The following is a 20,942-nucleotide window of genomic DNA, read 5'->3' on the forward strand; positions in this document are numbered from 1 at the left end:
GAAAAATAACTAACAACAATTTTTTGAGAATATTAGTCTGTTAGGTAATCGTGTATGTTTGTGTTTTGTCTTGTACCATTTTTTCTTTCTTTAAATGTTACTTTCAAGTCTGTGATTTAATAATACATCTCGTTATCAAGTTATGACACTTGTTAAACATTAAAAAAATTTTATTTTTACATCCACAAAATCTTAAAAAAGAATATATACTACATCTGTCCACTTTTACGATAATAATTTTGACTAGAATTTTACGATATATTATTTTCATCATATTGATATATAAAAAATTGAAATTTATAGTACTTTTCGTGTAGTTTTTGAATATCTAATTTTTTTGTTTAATCTAATTTAATTTTAAAAATTAGTTAAATTGACTTCAAAAAGCGTAACATGACAATTAAAAGTTGACAGAAGAGTAATATTTACTTTTATTTAACTTATTTTCACGACTTCCATTAATACAATCATTTTTTTTTTATTAAACTGAATTTTTTTTAAAAGTCACTCCCAAACCCATCCCTATTATAAAGATACATAACGCCTATTTTCATGCTTGTTGGATTCTGAAGTAGGAGTGATTCAGTTACTTTTCCAGGTTAGGGTTCTTTCTCATCCAATTTACTCTTTATCTATTGTTCATGCATTTCGATTTGAAGCTGATAAACAAAAAGCTTTTGCAGCATTCTTTTAATTTGACATCTGAATTTGTAAAATTTGATGTTATAAATCTGAAATCGAATCGAATCTATTGTTGTTGATCAGCGAAAATGGAAGTGTTTTGTATGCAAAATGATGGAGTATATGCATAGTATAATTATTCATTTTTCTTTGTTAGAGTACAGCAACTTACCCAGTATAATCGGGGTGAGGGTAGAGTGTAAGTGTGAAAAATGTTTAGACTTTTCAACCAGCTGATAGTGCGTAATTCATTCTCCTTCGGACTTGTTAGACTTTCAAACAGCTGATGTGCATAAAGCTTTGGCAATATAGCCTAGATTTAAGACAGACTAGACAGAGAAATGATGATAATTTGAATCTTATGGAAATTATGTATTTTTCTACCATTGGCATTATTTGAACCCTGCTTCTTGCTGTAATGGAACTTGAGAAAAGAAAATTAGGATGCTTTAGAATATACTGACATCATATTTCTGTGCTCAATACAGGAGACATGTTGATTAATGGATCTAATAAAGGAGAAGGAGAATGTTGTAAGGATCGCGAGGTACACCATTTTCTTTCCCTGCTATAGTGTGTGCTGTGAGGAGCTTTTCTTTGTTTATTATTGCTTATTTCTCTTTTCTCCAATTTAATTGTGATGGCATGAGAAAATTGATGAACCACATATGCTTTAGGTGCAACAAGGCACAATTGCGGCGCCTACATCAGGTCCCTTGTGCAAAACACTTTACTGCGTTCAAGGCCTGTATTATTTGCTCGTATTTATGATTAACCACAAGAGCTGTTGTCTATTAACTTCTGATAGTGGTCAAAATCCATGCAAGCATCTGCATAGCTAGATTCTCGTAGCGAGGCACTTTGAGTTAGTGAAGCACTGTAGTAGCGCCAAAGCCCTTAACTGAGTTCTGAACAAATTAGCTTGTACATTATGTTATTACTGGATAATTACTTTGAAAGAGTTACACTATATGAAAAGAGAACATTACGTGAAGAATCTGATGGCTGTGTATGATTTGGTTAGAAAAGAAAAAAACTTATGAGCTCTGTCAATTTCAGTTTTATGTATTTAGAGCATCACAGTTGACAAGTTATGTACTCGGTGTGAACAATTTTATTTACAAATTTCTGTTTATGTTTATTATCGTTCACTTTTGTCACTCATGTCTATGGGGTTTCGGGCAGCTATGCGTGATGACTCTACAGTGATCATAGGCTTGTGATACCCTTTGGTGCCTTCATATAGATTATGCCTTAAATGCCTATGCCTAAAGATTTTTTGAATAATTGATTAAATATGTTGTTAGTATAATTACTCAAGTTGCTTTAAGAAGTTGTACCTGCACACTGGTTTTTAAGCTTTTTGGTTTTGAATTGTCTGACTTGTTTATTTGATTTATATGATAACTGCAAAGGTTTTATCCGTGATTTATCTTTTAATTGTGCTTATAAAAAAATCTTTGGTCCATGAAAAGGACTCCCTTATCTAGTGCATTTCCATTGCCTATGAGAAGCTACATATACAATAATATTCAACAACAACATACCCAGTGTAGTTCCACACAGTGGGGTCTGGGGAGGGTAGAGTATGCAGACCTTACCTGTACCTCAGAGAAGCTACTTATGCAATAATATTCAACATGAAAATAGAATGTAATTTTGAAGATTTTGTATGTAGCACCAACTGGAACCTACCACAAATTAAACCATATGGTTACATAGTTATGTGCAGTTTATCTCAAAATAAAAATAAAAGATAGTTACGTGCAGTTTATAGAACACAGATACGCGGATCTTTACAGTTTTCTATGTAGCAGCAATATGGAAACTAATGTACTGCTGCTGATGAGGTTGTCCTTTCCCCCCTTTTCTCCAGGTCACGGTTGACCCAGCGAAACTTCCATCTTTGACTTGGCAGCGCAAGTTAAACTGTGATGATATTTCCCTTTCAGAATTCAATCTTAAGCTGAAAGAAATGGTTACTCTGGTATGTGAATAAACTCTGATTTTCATGGTTTCACTGATTCGTGCCAACCTTCGTTTTACCAGACATCGTGGTTGAACATATTGAGAAATACTTTAGAATTCCATGAGCTCTATACTTTTGTGAAGTCAGTCAAAAAGCATGTTTTCAAGCCGTTAGATCAATTAGGAGCTAACTGATAGCCGCTTTAGCTTTTTGGGAGTTTTGCTGTTCTAATCCTAGATTTGTTAAGTCAATGCTACTCATGTCTCTATGAGGCTGATTAAACACCTGTTATATAAGTATTTGATGTGAATTGTACTTGAATTTCATGCATTAACTTAGAGCTAGTTAGACATGTTGTCAAATAAAAAAAATAGCTACATGAAAATGCATGCACCAGGAGCCTAAGTTGGTATTGTGATACCTGTGAAAATCTTGTCACTTTCTACCTTGAACTCATTGTTTGTTATCTTGTGGTACTTTTTGTTTCATGTAGGCTCCATTAGGTTTCCGTCTATGGAAATATCTACAAGAAGAAAAAGCCAAAGGAAAGGTGATTTCCTTTTGTTTCAAGTTTAAGTATCATCATCTTTCTAATTATTAGATGCACTTGTCACCTATATTTTTGTCTTGCAGGATGCTCTGTTTATCAATCCTTTCATAAAAAGGGTCTACTCATCATGCCAAGGAGTTCCTATTGGTGGTATGGGGTATGATACTAGATATTCAGAATCTTTTGATTAGTCAAAGAAAAAAATTGCTGCACCTACTGTTATTAACATTTTAGTCATATTTGCATGATAATCCATTCTCTCTGTACAAAATTATAATACATTTTCATGTTATCGATACACTTTATTCTGCTCTCATTAAGATGTTAATGAATTCATATCATACATGGGGAATCTTTAGAATTCCCACTGGATCAGCACAGCTTTAATTTTTCTATTCACCGTAGAAAAGGGTTAATTATCCTACATGTCTGCGTACTGTTTGATTGAGTAGATATGTGATCTATTGCTAATATGTTGAAGCCACTTCAACTGAATTATTTGGTATCTGTTATCTAAAAAGAAAGAACTTTCAGTGCAGGAAGCATAGGAAGAAGTTTCAAAGGAGAATTTTTGCGCTGGCAAATATTTCCTAGGATATGTGAAGATAAACCAGTTCTGGCAAACCAATTTTCTGTAAGTTCTATGAAGTATATGACTATATAACTGTCAAGTGCTTTGCATTTCACAAGTGTATGATTTTCCTTTAATACTTCAGATGAGCTACTTTTTAACAAGAAAAAATTTGACGAAGGAGTTCAAATGAGTAGGTCACACTCATCTTTGATTTATGCGATCTTGTTGGGATAAATTACATTCCCACCGGGACTTTGTGATTTTTCCAGAAAAAACATTTGAACTTTGCGGGGGACCTATTATCCCCTTATCCTTGTAAGAAGTGTATCATTGACCGCCTTATGTAGCAAAGACCACTGTAAGATAGGTGTGTGTCTAACACGCGGTGCCGCATGTCCAAAAAAATTATTTTGTTACTTCAGATTACCCCCCATTCCTCTACTCCATCGACATTCTCCCCTTCCTCCTCAAATACCCCCAGTCAAACTATCACCGTTGTTCTAGTCTTACTTTCTCACACCACAGTCTTGTCCATTATTCAAGATCCGTTCGAATAATGCACCAAAGGAAATACTCCTCTATCATGCTGTCAGAAAAGCTTGCATACTTAAATGGACCAAATGTATATGTGTTGGCTACCTATAGATGGCTTTTCTAAATCAAAGAAAAATATCATAAGCTTAGCACATTCTGCTGTTAATGGCTCTTTTCCTTGAGAAATTATTTGATTTCGTCGAGAGGGGTAGATTGGTTTAGATGGTTCAAAACAGTTCTAGCTATAAAAAAGATCATGAGAGAGCATTGGATGCTGAAATTAGTTATATTCAATTGATTTTTTGTTGTACCAAATTCAAAGATGTTTGATATTTTCTAATTTCCTGTTAATTGTGCGCCTCATTTCAAAGCAGTGGATGCTTCGCTTCTTGTCACTTCAAGCCCCATTGACCTTATCATTTTTTGGTGCTTTTGCTTCTAAAAATACTCGGGATATACTTTTATCTTGGTCTACTTACTAGTATCCAATGTACATACATGCAGAAGTAAACTTTGAAAAATCATTCAAAAAAATTAGTTTACCAACGAGTTAAACAGTTCTATGCATGAGTACAGTTCCCTGGATGACAAAATAAGGTCTAGCAAATATGAAATTAGCTCCACTTTCTGATGGAAAGAGAAAAAAATGAATTTCTCAAACATGGGAGTGGTCTATGTTTGTTCAAAGGATTGCCTCCATGAATATAACATTTTTGACTTAGCATATCAAGATTCTAAAAGTTCTTAAACTAAAAAGCATCTGCAGCAGTGCTGTATGAATTTTGATAGTCATTAAGAGCCTGCATGTGCAGTAAAGAGGAATAGCAGGATTAAATCTGATCAATGTTAACGAAGCATTGGAGAAGAGACGGCGAGCAAAGATAGAAGCAGGAAAAACCTTATTTGCTGTTATTATTTCAGCGTGTGACCTCACTTGACTGTGGAATACTATTGCAGATATTTGTTAGACGTCCAAATGGTGAAAAATATTCTACTGTGTTATGCCCGAGAACTCCAAAGTAAGGAGCTATTCTTTTCTTTGGTTATAAATGTTTTTAATTTTCTCACTGTTGTCTTGCCTTCTCACAATCTATGTTGCTCATACTCTTCAAAAATGTCGAAGGATGCATATCGGATCCTCCAAGATTAGTGCAATTTTGGAGGTTCCGACACGGGTACGGCATCATTTTTGGAGAATCCGAGTAACATAGCTCACAGTATTATATATTTATGGAAGAGATTCAGTGGTAAGGCCATTAATATTTTGTGAGTAAACAGTGACTCTTCAGCTTCTGGGATAGGATCTTGGGACTGGAATTTGGGTGGCCAAAATTCTACATATCATGGTCTTTATCCAAGAGCGTGGACTGTATACGATGGTAATTTTATGTTTGACCAATATATTCACTAGTTTGATGTGCTTCATTAGGGGATGTCTTATATTTTCAATTTTTATCAAGGGGAACCTGATCCAGCACTCAGGATAGTATGCCGTCAGATCTCTCCTTTTATCCCCCACAACTACAAAGACAGCAGCTTACCTACATCAGTCTTTACATTCACGGTTGGGAATATTCAGATCTCTTTTTAGCCCTCCATTTTTTTCTGGTGGAGATGTATTTTGTAGCATTAACTTTGCGGGTTGAATTTTATTTTGTTCAGCTGCATAACTTGGGAAATACGTCTGCAGATGTCACTTTGCTTTTCACCTGGGCAGTAAGTTTTCTCATGTGACTTTGATTTACTCAGTATTTCAGAATCCAGATTATGAACGCTGCTAATCCATCTTTCGGAATTTTGTATTATTTACTCGTTCTCAAGAATGGGAAGATAGTGAGTAAAACATTTGTTTTCTTCTTTCCTTTTTGTGTTCACAGAATTCTGCTGGTGGAGATTCTGGAATTTCTGGCCATCATTTCAATTCAAAGTTTAGGTCAGATCACTTTTAGCAAGGTTATGACTTAGTCATAAGTCCCAAAATTTTATTGAACTTCTGTTTTTGGTTCACCATTAGATATTGCCTGCTTTTCTGAAGCTCCTAAAAGTGAAACCTTTGCCTGACAATTCATGTTCAAGTAGTTAGATGGACTTACTGTTACATTTCTTGGTATGGATTCATCCTTTTTTCGTCTGTGAAAAGTCAAAAAGTAGCTTGTGGTGCCGACAAAGGGTAGACATTCTGAAGTCTGCCCTGAAAAATCCTGCCAAATCCTATAGGATAATACTATTTGGGACAGCGTACGCAGGACACACTTCACTCATCATTCTGGGTTCCAGCTTTAAAGACACTTCACTTGCCACTTTAAGCTTTATTCTATAAATATGCGCAAATTAATGTAACAGAAAAATAAAAGGAACCAGAAAAGTGACTGTTTTCTTGGGATTATTTGACTTGGTAGTCTAAAGGAAATGTTCAACCTTTTCTCTGAAAATCTTCTTTTGTTTGTTGTCAATAACAATAACTTGTTCTTTGATGATGGATTTTAGAACGGAAGATGGAGTCCAAGGCGTACTCTTGCACCACATGTAAGTTTCATCCTCTTGTTAAAGAAAAAAATGAAAGGAAAAACAAAACAAAAATGAAAAAGAAAAAGAAAATGAGAGACTTGGTTACGAGTTTTTTCACAGTTGAACAATAAATTGGAATGCTGTAGAAAATCTGTATTACCATACTCTGTGAATGCAGGACTTCCAAAGAACTTCCTTCTGTGACTTTTGCAATTGCAGCAGAGGAAAATGATGCAGTTCACGTCTCTGAGTGTCCTTTCTTTGTGATATCTGGTGACTCCCAGGGTATTACAGCAAAAGACATGTGGAATGAAGTTAAAAAGGTGTTTGCAATTGCTTAAAAATGGACTAACTTTGTCTATGATTTTCAAATTCGTTTTCACGGGGGTGCCAGATCTGGACCTTTTCTACCAGCATATTATACATGCATTACCCACTAAATGAATGACTCCCTCCGTTTCTATTTGATTGTCATGTTTTGACTTGACATGAAGTTTAAGAAAGTAAAGAAAACTTTTGAATTTTGTGGTTTTAAATTAAAGATACGTAGAATGTACCAAAATGTCATTTAATCTAGTGGTCTTAAACATGTCATGTGGACAATTGAATTTAAAGAGTTGTCAAAAAAGGGAAGAGGCATTCTTTTTGAAATGGACTAAAAGGGAAAGTAGGACAAACAAACTAAAACGGAGGGAGTATGACTTTAACCATTTATGTTTATTTTCTATCATAGCTAATGTCTTTCGTGATTCAATATACTACGTGTCCTTGACATATCTTTTGATCATTTGATGGGACTCTTGATTTCCTACCCTTAAGTTGTGAGAACTTGTTGAGTTTTTATGACATCGTAACATTGTTGATATCTCAGAATTCTGACAACTGAATTTCCCTAAAAGAAGGTTTTGATTTGACTTTTTATCAAAGGTATACTCTTTCTTCCCCACTTCCGAATTTTCTTGAACCATCTTCTTCACACTTCGAGAGGCAGATAGAGTGAGCAGCAGGCAATATATATATATATATATATTGTGAGAGGACAAATCCTCAAAATCATACTTTCTACCCCCTCAGCAAAGAAGCTAGAAAAAAGGGTAAGAAATCCTATGTGTTGCCAATCCACCTGACACCTCCAAAGGTCTTCATTGATTACCATATCTCAATTTATTCAGCTACTAGGCCAGTACCAGAAATAGAAAGAAGGGAAGTGTCTAATTAGTGTAGAAGGTCCAAACCTATTTTAATTGCAGACTAAACTTATTCTTGGTGCTTGCAAAAGCAGCTTAACAGTTCCATTCTCTGCATCACACTCTTTGAAATTGTGTATACTTGTCCGTGTGGCTCTTTGATATTTTGTCTCCATCAAGATATCTTCCTGGTATTAATGGTGACTTCGATAACTGAACATTTGGATTGTTGAAGCAATTTGAAACGTTATAGAGGACTCTTCTCTGTCTCTGTGTGGCGTTTGGCCATAATTTTTTTTTTTTTTGGGAGTTGAACTACAGAAAATACGTTGGCCATAAAATTCCATAATTCAACTTCAATTTGAATTTCAGAATTTTCAGAAATTTGAATAACACAAAAAAGCTGTTTTCACTCCATAAGTCCATATTACTCACAAAAATTGAAAAACAACTCCAATTTGTATTCACTGCCAAACACAAAATTTTCAAATTTCATTTTTCACTTTGAAAACAAAAACTACTTTTTTCAATTTTTACAATGAAATATGGCCAAACGGTAACTTAACTTGCTTCTGGTGTTAGAAGTTTCCGCTGTTGCTGGATGACTAGTTGCTTACTCTGTGCGCCTAAAGCAGTTTTTCACATCATTATTACTAAGGCTTCTGAAGAATTCCTGAGAACATCTATCAGCTGTTCTAAATAAGAATATTAGTTTATAGAATAAAGACTCAGCAAGCAATGATTTCTTCATGGTATTATTTTGAATTTTTTTCTGGTTATATTGCTTCTTATGTCCACCTTGAAGGGGAAGTATACATGATTCAAACCCATTCTATATTGAAATATTATAAAAAAAAGTTTTTCTCATTTGATTTTCCTTGTTTCTATTTTAATGTCATTCTTTTGTAGGTTATCTGACTTTCAGTAACTGATTCTATACATGAGATATCATTAATAAAATTAAAACTTATCAAAGGGGAAAAAAACATTCTTGACAGACTTTGACCTGTTTCTGCTCTGATAGCATGGATCCTTTGACCACCTTCAATCTGAGGAAAAGTCAATGCCTTCTGAACCGGGATCACTTGTTGGAGCGGCAGTTGCAGCTTCACTAACTATTCCAGCAGATGATGTAAGAAGTGCAACATTCTCATTGGCATGGGCCTGCCCTGAAATTAATTTTGGAGATGGTAAAACTTATCAGAGGCAAGTAGTTATAACATTCTCGACCTTAAATAGAAATAGATGTTTCTTATGCTTTTGCTGATTAATGTTGCTCTATGAACAGGCGCTACACTAAGTTTTATGGCACTATGGGTCATGCTGCTGCAAAAATTGCACATGATGCTATCCAAGGTAAAGCTTGTGCTCCGAATATTTTGAACATGGACTTTCTGATAATATGGGGTTCCATTTACTATTTTTCCTTGTCTTCTTCTGTTGATATAACTACCTAAGATCCTCAAGAGTGTACATATCCAAAAATCATATTTTAAAATTTTATTTTCTTGATGGGACTCAGAGCATACTCAGTGGGAGTCACAAATAGAAGAATGGCAAAAACCTATTATTGAAGACAAGAGGCTTCCCGAATGGTGAGCTTTAATTTTCTTGTGTGCACCATAATTACCAACAACAAAATATTATAGCCAGGGAAGTCCCACAAATGGGGTACACCATGAAAAAGATTATAGAACAATATTGAGAGTAAAAATACAACTCTTTATCTTCTCAGTCAACTCATGCACATAAGTGGTTCGTATATAGCCCTACGACTATCTATTGTACTTAAGTATTAGGATTCTACATTCTAATTATAAACTATATCAAACTAATCTATTGTAAACATATTAACGTTAGAATTCTATATCATAATCCTAAACTATGTTGCTTTCTACCATCCCCTCAAGCTGGAGGTTGGCAATCATGAAACTCCAAGTTTGCTCCAGAATGCAAAGATTGTTGTCTGATGGTTCATTGCTTGTTGTGGAGTTTCCTGTTGAGATTGGTAGGAGTGATCCCACCTTTAAAAGCAAGAGATAGCAGTGTGGTTGTTTCTTCCACAAATGTGGTATGGGTTTGCATGTCCTCTTCCATGGGAAGAGTTGCCTCTACCTCTACCAAACGAACCTTGTGTTTTATGGGTCTTGAAAAGCCACGACATCCTTCTCACTATCTTCATCTCTCATATCGTATCCTCTCAGTGCATTAATATATTGAGTGAAGGTTGCATGTGGAGCTTTGCCCAGCATAACAATCCTCAAGGTCTTCTATTTGTTTCCAAGACCCTTAGCAAATTTTATAACCTTGCTATCTTCATCTAATGGGTTGCGTGTTGCGGTGAGACCATCACAAATTCCTTTGAATTCTTTTATGTATTTATCTACAGATTTCAATCTCATCTTGATACTCTGAATTTGTTGCTTCAATTGAAATTCCTTATCCTGTAGCTTGTAAGTAATTGTCCTCAAGACCCTCCTGAATTTGTTTGATCGAACTGCAGCCAATAATAAAAAACATTGACTCTTCATTTATTGTTCCAGTTAGTCAACTTCTCATGAAGATGTCTTTTTCTTCCCATTCTATAAACTTAGGGTTGTTTGTTTTCTTCATCGTCCTTTTTATTTACCACAACCTTAGATGATGGTTCATTCACAATATCATCAGCTTATCTGGGTTCTCCAAACAGGACAATTTGAGAATTTCAATTTTATGGGACATATAATTATGAATTGATGGAGAGATCCTGGTGAAAGGGAGAGAGTGGAGGAATAATTGACCGTTAAAGAACGTGGAACAGGGTTCAGAATACAGAATAAATTAGGTTAGAATCAAAATTCTGATACCATGAAGAAGATTATAGAACAATATTGTGTGTAAAAATACAACTCTTTATGTTTTATCTTCTCAGTTAACTCATGCACATTGGTGGTTCTTATATAGCCCTACGAGTATCTATTGTACTACGTATTAGGATTTTACATTCTAATCATAAACTATATCAAACTAACTTATTGTAAATATATTAACTTTTAGGATTCTACATCATAATCTTAAACTATGTTGCTTTCTATGTATTACCATATTTGAGAATTATTTTGTGGATTTTTTGCAGGTACCCAATAACACTCTTCAATGAGCTCTATTATTTAAATGCAGGAGGGACAATTTGGACAGGTATGCTTTGATTTCATATGCTTTAACAGTGCTTAAATAAGCTGAGTGTAGCCGATTCATGATCCTTTTTATTTTATTTTATTTTTAGATGGATTGCCACCAGTTCAAAGTGTATCAACAATTGGTAAAAGATTTTCCATTGAAAGATCTAGTTCGGATGTTGAGAGAAGTGCTCATTTAACCCATTCAGATGGCACTGCTGTTAGCATTCTTGAGAGGATGGGTTCGGTGTTTGAGGAACTTCATACTCCTGTCTCAGTAAATGCTGCTATCGGAACAAATCTTCTTCAGAAGGGAGAGGAAAATATTGGCCAGTTCCTCTACCTTGAGGGAATTGAATATCATATGTGTAACACATATGATGTTCATTTTTATGCATCGTTTGCTTTGGCCATGCTATTCCCAAAACTTGAACTTAGCATACAACGAGACTATGCAGCTGCTGTGATGATGCATGATCCTAGTAAGAGAAAACTCTTGGATGATGGAATGTCAGCGACAAGGAATGTTCTTGGCGCTCTTCCTCATGATATGGGAATGGATGATCCATGGTTTGAAGTAAATTACTATTGCCTGTATAACACAGATAGGTGGAAAGATTTGAACCCAAAATTTGTTCTTCAAGTTTACAGGGATTTTGTTGCGACAGGTGACAAAAAGTTTGCCGAAGCTGTTTGGCCGTCTGTGTATATGGCAATAGCTTTCATGGACCAATTTGATAAGGATGGGGATGGGATGATCGAAAATGATGGATTTCCTGATCAGACATATGATGTATGGTCTGTCTCTGGTGTGAGTGCTTACTGTGGTGGCCTATGGGTGGCAGCTTTGCAGGCTGCATCAGCCCTAGCTCGAGAAGTAGGTGACAAGGGTTCTGAAGACTACTTTTGGTTTAAGTTTCAAAAAGCAAAGGAAGTTTATCAAAAATTGTGGAATGGTTCTTACTTCAACTATGATAATAGTGGCAGTGCCGTAAGCTCATCCATTCAAGCTGATCAATTGGCTGGCCAATGGTATGCATCAAAGTGCTTTTATATATATCAAGACTGAAGGATAAATATTGGAAACAGAATTACCCTTCTTTTACTTCAGTTTCTTACTAGCAGCCTCCAGTCCTTTTATCTTAGGTTGAAAATTATAATTATACAATATACAGACACAAAGATAAAATATATTTCTTTATGAGTATATGGCAAAATGGCTAGGTAAATTTGTTTCAGTTTCTGTATCTTGGGTGGCAAAGCCTATATAGCCTTGTGGGTCAGATCACATCCATTTGCCTGCTTGACCCAAAATAGCTGGATCCTTTTGAAGTATTTGTTTTTATGTCGTTGCATTTTTCAAATCATGATTCTTCTGCACCCTTCTTCTCGTATCTACGATGCATGCCTATGCAATCTCCTATGTGCATTCCACACTGAACATCTGCTTATATCAATATAGGTAATGCAGTTGGTTATGTTATTGATGCCTCTTCTTCTTTCATGATCACCATTTTCTTTATTTGTAGGTATGCTCGAGCATGTGGTCTTCTACCAATTGTTGATGAAGAAAAAGCTAAAACCGCACTTGAGACAGTGTTCAATTTCAATGTCATGAAGATCAAGGATGGGAGGCGTGGAGCAGTGAATGGAATGCGGCCCAGTGGGGAACCTGACTCATCTAGTTTGCAATCAAGGGAGATATGGTCTGGAGTTACATATGCTGTAGCTGCAGCCATGATTCATGAAGACATGGCGGATACGGGATTTAAAACTGCAGCTGGAGTCTATGAAACTGTTTGGTCTGAAGATGGCTTTGGGTAAGTGAAGTTCCTGTTCTTTCCTTCATTTGTTTGAGGTAACTTCATGTTTTGTAAGCTTTTGTTCATTGGACTACAAGAATTCAAGCAAAAACCTTGGCTAGTGGTATTGGGTATTTCTTGTCATGTTTATTTGAGGCTGTTAGGTAATACGATTGCCCCTAAAGGGGATTTTAATCTCCTGGGATACTCCACCCATTGCCTTAAGGTTTTGGATTAGAGTTCAGATTCTTTCACATGGTATCAGAGCAAAATTTGGTTAGCCCACTTTCACTATTGTTTTCTCTCTACATTTTGTTTTCTACGCTGTCTCTCTCAGATCAACCTATCGACTTAAACTAACTTTGTTACAGACTAACTCCTTAACTTATTGAACATTCTCTCTCTCTACTTCGAGTCTACCCTTCAAACTTCTCCAAGAAAAAGAAAAGAAACGAAGTGTTCAAAATCTCCAGACCCAATTCTATTGAGCCTACTCTCTCCCTCTCTCTCTCTCTCTCTCTCTCTCTCTCTCTCTCCACTTTAAGCCTACGCCAGTCTTCTCCAATATAATGAAGAAAAATCTCTTCAACTCCATATAGAATTAGGTTACACGTGCTGAGAGTGTTGGACAATACAATTGTCCCTCATTGGTTGTGTAAGGATTTTCAAAGGGATTTAGATACCTCTGCTACTTCACCCATTGCCTTAAGGATTTGATTGATGATATAGATCTCCTGTAGCTTTTGTTCAGTAGCAATTCTTCTTAGAAGGCTCCAACTCTACAACAAGTCTAGTCTGATCCCACAAGTTGGGTATACACAGACCTTACCCCCTACCTTGTGTGAGGTAGAGAGGTTGTCTCCGATGGACCCTCGACTCAAGAAGGCTCCAACTATATCATTGTAATTTTTGGAGTAACACTGACATCAGTATTTGGCAACTCTCGGAGGTTGTGAGATTTTTCCCTATTCCTTGCTTGCTAAATCTGTTCTTCCTCATTCGCAGCTATGCTTTTCAGACCCCAGAAGGTTGGAACACAGAAGGCCGATACAGAGCTCTGGGTTACATGCGTCCTTTGGCAATCTGGGCAATGCAGTGGGCATTAAACCCACCTAAGATTCCCAAGCAAGAGGTGAAGCCAAAACTGGAGGCAGATTCATTGTCTAGGCAACATGCTGGTTTTCAAGCGGTAGCTCGTCTTCTAAAGCTGCCCAAAGAGAAAGATGCTAAAAGTGTTTTTCAGGTCCTTTTCGATTACACCTGTAAAAGAATAACAGGCTAATAGAAGCTTTCTGAAAGAACCTGCATTCTCATATACCAGAACAAATATTCTTGATCAATTCCTTGTGGATACATTCATTGTTATTCTTCTGAATAAGAGATGGGAAGAGTCAAGTTACAAATGTGTATCTGTTTGTACTAAGACAGAATTCATGTGGAAAGAAAATTGGCAATTTGTGTGTTTCATAGAAAATGATTCATGTATTTTTACATCTCACTTTTCTCAGTTTTATAACAATGTAGATAGTAATTTCTAAAATACGTACACAAAATAAACTTACACTGCTCGAAAACTACTGTAGACATTAATTTGTGATGGAGTTTTAGCCTTTATTCAAACCCTCACAACTTGAATCCAAACTGTTATACTAGTTAAGTTGACACCATTTGCACAAAATTTTGCATACGCCACTAGACCTGAGTGAAGAGTAAATCCACAAGATGTATCTCCCTTTAAATTAGAGCGTTGATTCTTACTTCATTGAAGATTTTTTTTTTTGAAGTATATTAGCTAGTTGTTTTTTGGTATTTTTTCACAAGGTAGAAAAAGGTATGCACACGCACTATATTTAGTTGGTATTTTTTTCACAACGATTCTTGCTTTTCTAAAACGTCAAATATTTTTAAAACAAATTTAGTTAGAGTCAAATACATCACTGATAATTTATTACTATATGTATAGGCACATTTAATCAAGTTTTAGGTGACATAGGAACATCCCCCAAAGAAAGTTCCCCTTTATTAATCAAAACAAAATTCAAAGAACATGAAATTTGTTTACTTTAATGTGGCAGTTACTGTCCGTTAATTTCCCATCCAATAGGAACACATAAGTTCCAAAATTCTTGGATCACCAGACACCCCTTTATAAGTTGGATTTTTTCATCCAAAACTCATACTTCCTCTTTCTCTTTTGTTTCATCAACACAGCAAAAATTTAAAAATTCAATCTTCTTATTTTGGATAGAGCGGTTTTCCATCATATGGGAAATGGAAAACCGCTCTTTCAATATTCTCTCTGTTGATTCTGTTGAAATTTCTGTGTATGTACAAGGAATTGCAATATAAAAATCTAATTTTTTGAGTTCTTGTAAGTTGTTTGGTAGTTCCCCGTCTTTCGTTTTATGATAAATTTATTCATAATTTGAAAAAGTTGTGATCTTTAGTCCAGATTGTGGATTTTGTTTTGACACTAAAAATCAAGATTGGTGTCATTTGATCTTGAGTGCACACTATGGCTGAATTTTCCAAATGTTCATGTCTTAAACCTACTAAGTGGTTGAAAGGAAAAGTGATTGGATCAGGATCATTTGGGAGTGTTCATTTGGCAATGGACAAGGCGACCGGAGGATTTTTTGTGTTGAAATCTACAGACTCAGAGGCAGGATTTAAGTGTCTTGAGAATGAAGTTGAAATTCTTGAGAATTTGGATTCACCACATATTGTTAAATTCATTGGTAAAGATTTGTCTTTTGAAGCAAATGGTAAGAGAAAGTTGAGTCTTTTTCTTGAATTCATGACAGGAGGGAGTTTAGCTGATGTAGCAGAGAAATTTGGAGGGTCATTAGATGAAGAAGTAATTTGTTTGTATACAAAAGGAATATTAAAAGGTTTAAAATATCTTCATGAAAATGGAATTGTGCATTGTGATCTCAAGTGTAAGAATATATTGTTAGGTACTAGTGGAGAAATCAAATTAGCAGATTTAGGATGTGCAAAAAGAATAAAAGACCATAAGGTAAAAGGCATAACAAAATCTCTATCAAAGTCTATTGGTGGCACACCTTTATGGATGGCACCAGAGATTTTGAGGAATGAAGAGTTAGATTTTGCTGCTGATATATGGTCTTTAGGTTGCACAATAATCGAAATGGCGACGGGGAAAACACCATGGGGAGGTGATATATGTACAAATCCCCTGGCTGCAGTGTTGAAAATTGCTTGTAGTAATGAAATGCCACAATTTCCATCACAATTTTCTGATGTTGGTTTGGATTTCTTGGCTAAATGTTTGGAAAGGGATAGTAAAAAGAGGTGGAAAGTTGAACAATTGCTTGATCATCCATTTGTTTCAAAGGGTAATTCAGTAAAAATCAAGAATTTTAAAGTTGCTAGTACACCTGCTAGTGTTTTAGACGGTGGAATTTTCTCCGAGATGGATTTCTCAGATGATCAATTATCAAGTGATGAAGATGAATCTATGAGTGGAAATGCATTACGCGATCACGGGTTTTGGATCTCAACAAGAGGAGGGAAAATGGACTTGGAATCATCAGAAAGTTGGATTAATGTGAGGAATTAGTTGTAAATTTTTCAAGAAAATCATATGTTTTTTTTTGTTGAGGAAGTTGTAAATAGACTAGGTGAATTTTGTATTGCATGTGTATGAAATTGTGAATTTTTTTAGAATATGTTAGGATTTTTTTTTCTCTCTTTATTATATGAGGAGGCTACTTAGGGATGTGAATTACTGTACTATATTGGCACACTGCTTAGTTTGCTTCCTTGTGGAATAACGTTCTTGTTTTAAATCAGTGAGTAAATGTAAATACTTTAATTGATTTGCATAGTGAGTATTAAACTATTCATTATTTTGTGTTCATTCATATTTTCGAGTAGAGGTGATTAGACAAGACATGACACAGTTGTAGTTTATTGAAGATATGACCTTAGAAAGGAGATTGCAAAAGACACATATTTTGGTAGAATATTAGTAGATAGTTGAGTATTGTCTTGCTTATCCTTCCGTACTAGTAGTAGTGGTATTTCTTCTTGTCTTTCGATTTCTATTACTATCTATTAACCGTTTTTTTTTTTTTTCAAAATGTTTTATCATGCTTTCTGCAGTATTTTGCCATGATTTCTTCACTTCCGTTATTTCTTTTCAAGCTACTTTGATGTGACTTTCTTTGTACTAGGGTCTATTGAAAATAGTCTCTCTATCTCTCCAAACTTCACTTATAAAATCACATTGAGTATATATATTATTGTTTTCATTTCATATTTTTGAGGTTTTATGTTTTTTTTTTTTTCACCAAAGATTTTTTCGTGTATTTTATGTTGGAAAAAAATTCAGTCACACTTGATGTTTATTCTAAATACATGATCGTATGACATGTGTCTTCTACATCCTCTTTTTCCCTTTAGTTGTGACAGAGATTTTCAATTTTCCAATTGCTTCACAAACTATTATTACATGACATATTTTAAGTGTGTGTTTCGATTGAAAAAGTGTTTTTAAGTCAAAATAGTTTTAAAGTATTTTTGAAATGTTTGATTAATTTTTAAAAAAAATGATTATAAATACTTGATTTTTAAGTTAAAATAATAAAAATAAATTAAAAATCATAAATTAAAATTTGTGACTTGTAACTTTTGGCTTGTAAATCAAAATTCAAAAATCAAAACAAGCTCTTCATACTAAGTACGGAAATTATTGTAATAGGGTGTTCATAATAGTTAAATTATACAATAATTTATCATCAAATAATTTGGTTATTCATATTATATACGAACATATGAGGTTTAATTTAAACCGAACACTTGATTTTATTTTTGATAGCAAATTGTTTTTTAATCATAATATCCTTGACCTATTACTAAAATTTTGTCCAATCTGAAAGTGAGTTGTATTATCCCACGTGATTAAGAGTAATTAGCATAATGTATTTTACTTACTTTGTCCCACTTTAGGTAGTATTTTTTATTTTTCGAGAGTCAAATAATTTAAATTTGATCGGAAATTTGCACATGGAATTTTCATTTTTTAAAAATGAAATTTATATATTTGTAAACTACGTAAAAAATATTATAAGTCACAATAATTGATTATTGAAAATATTTAAAAGATCTATGAAAAACTTACAGTCAAAGATAGACTTGTTTGAATCTCAAAATCAAAAATTGTCACATAAAATAAGATGGGAGTATTTGTCACATTTTGCTTTTCAACGTCAAATTGACCAATTTAATTAAATAATTATAAAAATTAAATAATATTTAAATTTATAAAAATGCTACTGTGGTAAAAATTGACGTATCTCGATGAAAAATGGCAGTTTGTGAAAATTAGGAGGAAATCGTGTTCCCCCAAAAGAAGTAATCCGTCAACGAAATGTGAAAGCTAAGTGTAACAAATACTCCCTCCGTTTTTATTTATATGTCATTATTTTAGATTTTACGTCCCTTAAGGAATTAGGTGGATTACTATTGTACTCTTATTTAGTAATCTCTTACAGTCAACTTTTCAATAAATGAACATAAATTAATTTACTTTGATTAATTAAATTGACCAATGATCATTTAATTTTTCTACGTTAGTCAAATTTATTCTTTCAAAGCTAATAACTCTGAAGGATAAAATAGGAAGAATATTGTCATCTACACATTGATTTTGTGAAATGACCAATACTCCCCTATTCATTTTTATTTGACTTGACACAGTCGTTAAAAAAAGAATTATTGATATAAGTATTTACCATATCATCCCTACTAATTAATGTTTAGTATTAAGTCATGAAAAATGATATAAAGAATAATATTTAATGCTAAGGGTAAAAAATAAAAAAAAATAACTGTCTTTTTCTTGATATTTCAAAAGTGACCAGTAAAAATGAAAAATCTATTTTAGAAATTAGTGACAAATAAAAGGGAACATAAAAAGTATTAAGGACCATCTATTTTAGTAATGACGACATATAAATAGGAGCGAAAGGAATATCATATTTGCTCCATTCCTATTTACAAATCGTCTGTACTAAGAGCATGTGTTGACATTCCTCCTAAATACTGCTTATTTTCATAAATATTTTTAAAAAATAGTTTTTCAGACTAGTGATTTTTAAAAAATAAATAAAATTGTTTGGCTAATAATTCATTTGAAAAGTGTTTTTTATAAGAAAATTGTGTTTGACTAATATTTTTTAATAAATGTTTGTGAGAGTCAAATTACGATTAAGGGCAAATATTAATGTACTTATAATATTAAGATTATTTTATAGAGAGAAACTAGTTTAAACATCTATTACAAAAAAAATAAATTAAACTTTTATTTTTATTAAGTTAAAATGTTCATCAAATTTTCAATCAATATTATACGTTTTTTTGAAGGGTTGAAATCTTTAAATTGTTATTTTCTTACTTTTTGTCTAATCTTACAAAAATATTGTTGTTACCTTTTTTTTTCTCCTAATTCTGTAAAATAATACGTAAAATATTAATCAATAAACGTAAAATAAAATATAAATTTATTATATAAAAAAAATAAAAAAAATTATTGAATGGAACTTAACTAGACATGTGAGATATATGTAAATAAAATAATTTTCTGCTTCTATTTTTTTTTAAGAAATAGAAATTTTTAGCTTCTTTCAACAATAAATAAATTGATTTTGTTTCCAATTAAAAGCAGTTTTACAGATTTACCAAACACTTGATTTTTCAAAAAAAAAGTGATTTTTTCTCAAAATAAGTGCTTCTGGGCTCCCAATAGCAATTTCAAACACGCTTTAAAAATAGATGTTCATTAATACGATGTTTGATAGGAAGATAAAAAATATGTTATTCACATATAAAATTAATACGACGTTTGATTGACAATTTAAAATTATCTCTAATTAATACATGTATAAATTAGAAAAAAAACTATGTATTATTTTATACAAATTTAAAAAATAAAATAATTAATACATTAATAACTATTTTTTACTTAACTAGATACATATTTAAAACAATATATAAATTCATTTATAATTAATCTTCTAATTCATTTCCAAACCGGTTACAAGTAAGTGACGGCATGATGGATTTATGTCAATCGCCAGAAGTTGAACCAAATTCCGATGCCACCTTATAGAAGTAGGGAGTAATATTTTATAGTCTACATTATCTTTTAATATTTTAATTTTTAACATTATTGAATAATTTTTTTCTAATTTATAATTGAATTAGACCAAGTCACTAAATTGAGACTGTCCACTTCCATTATTATTGATTGAATTTGCTATTATCTTTAAAATGTAAATTTTTAGTTGAATTTATTGTTATAAAAAAAGTTATTATTGGAAATTATGAAGTAGAGAAAAAAAATTCAATAAATTTAGTTAAACAACAAAAATTTTGTTAGGTTTTAAATATATTGTTAGTTTTTTTAACATAACTAAATAGCAATTATACTCTATAGTACTTTTTGAATCGTTTAATTATTTCAAAATTAAGTATCACAAAATAAATTATTTTAATGTGTATATGAGATAACTTTTTACTTAATATCTCCCATCAAATACAAAATAAAATGACTCTACGTTTTATAAATTATTCTTTACAACAAGGACTCCTTAGTATTTTAAATTGATAAAATATAAATAGTTTAAAGGGTGTTTGAGATATTAACTCAAACTTTAAAAGAAAAAACTAATTAGTCCTAAACATTGTTTTGATCGTCCTCTTTTTAAACTGACAAATGTTTTCATTCTTCTGTTTAATTGTTGAGTGTGTGTCAGCAATTACTGTAAAATCCAAGAATAGATTGCTCTCAGTTTCAATAAGTAAAACTTTCTTGAAAATAGGACTCTTCAACTAAAATCTCTCTCTTTTCTTTACCCCATTTCTCTCTTCAATGCTTAATGTTATAGCAGAGTAAAAGTTTTCAGTTTTATGTTGAATAAGGTACCAAGTAAAGCTGTTTTTCTTTATGATTT

At 33.1% G+C, this 20,942-nt stretch overlaps 2 protein-coding genes across 3 annotated transcripts; both read left to right on the plus strand.

The window, feature by feature from the left end:
• The first annotated feature begins 517 nt into the window (after window positions 1–517).
• On the plus strand, window positions 518–14,437 carry LOC125816830 (uncharacterized). Of its 2 annotated transcripts, XM_049496464.1 has the most exons (20): window positions 518–598; window positions 1,170–1,228; window positions 2,558–2,668; window positions 3,144–3,200; window positions 3,284–3,357; window positions 3,735–3,834; window positions 5,266–5,327; window positions 5,587–5,687; window positions 5,769–5,872; window positions 5,971–6,024; window positions 6,186–6,241; window positions 6,796–6,834; window positions 6,995–7,139; window positions 9,028–9,209; window positions 9,292–9,359; window positions 9,526–9,598; window positions 11,119–11,180; window positions 11,269–12,193; window positions 12,691–12,981; window positions 13,969–14,437. In XM_049496464.1, the coding sequence occupies exons 2-20, from the start codon at window positions 1,175–1,177 to the stop codon at window positions 14,243–14,245; spliced, it is 2,835 nt and encodes a 944-aa protein (XP_049352421.1). In that variant the 5' UTR covers window positions 518–598; window positions 1,170–1,174; the 3' UTR covers window positions 14,246–14,437. The 2 variants fall into 2 exon arrangements, with proteins under 2 accessions (XP_049352421.1, XP_049352420.1); XM_049496463.1 differs by lacking the exons at window positions 518–598; window positions 1,170–1,228 and adding an exon at window positions 1,238–1,392.
• A 1,008-nt stretch (window positions 14,438–15,445) lies between these two features.
• LOC125816842 (mitogen-activated protein kinase kinase kinase 18-like) lies at window positions 15,446–16,561 on the plus strand. Its single transcript, XM_049496481.1, has one exon. The coding sequence runs from the start codon at window positions 15,479–15,481 to the stop codon at window positions 16,544–16,546; it is 1,068 nt and encodes a 355-aa protein (XP_049352438.1). The 5' UTR covers window positions 15,446–15,478; the 3' UTR covers window positions 16,547–16,561.
• The last annotated feature ends 4,381 nt before the right edge of the window (window positions 16,562–20,942 follow it).

This window comes from Solanum verrucosum, unplaced genomic scaffold (assembly GCF_900185275.1).
Source record: "Solanum verrucosum unplaced genomic scaffold, falcon-dt-bn FXZP01000261.1, whole genome shotgun sequence".
Classification (NCBI taxonomy): Eukaryota; Viridiplantae; Streptophyta; class Magnoliopsida; order Solanales; family Solanaceae; genus Solanum; species Solanum verrucosum.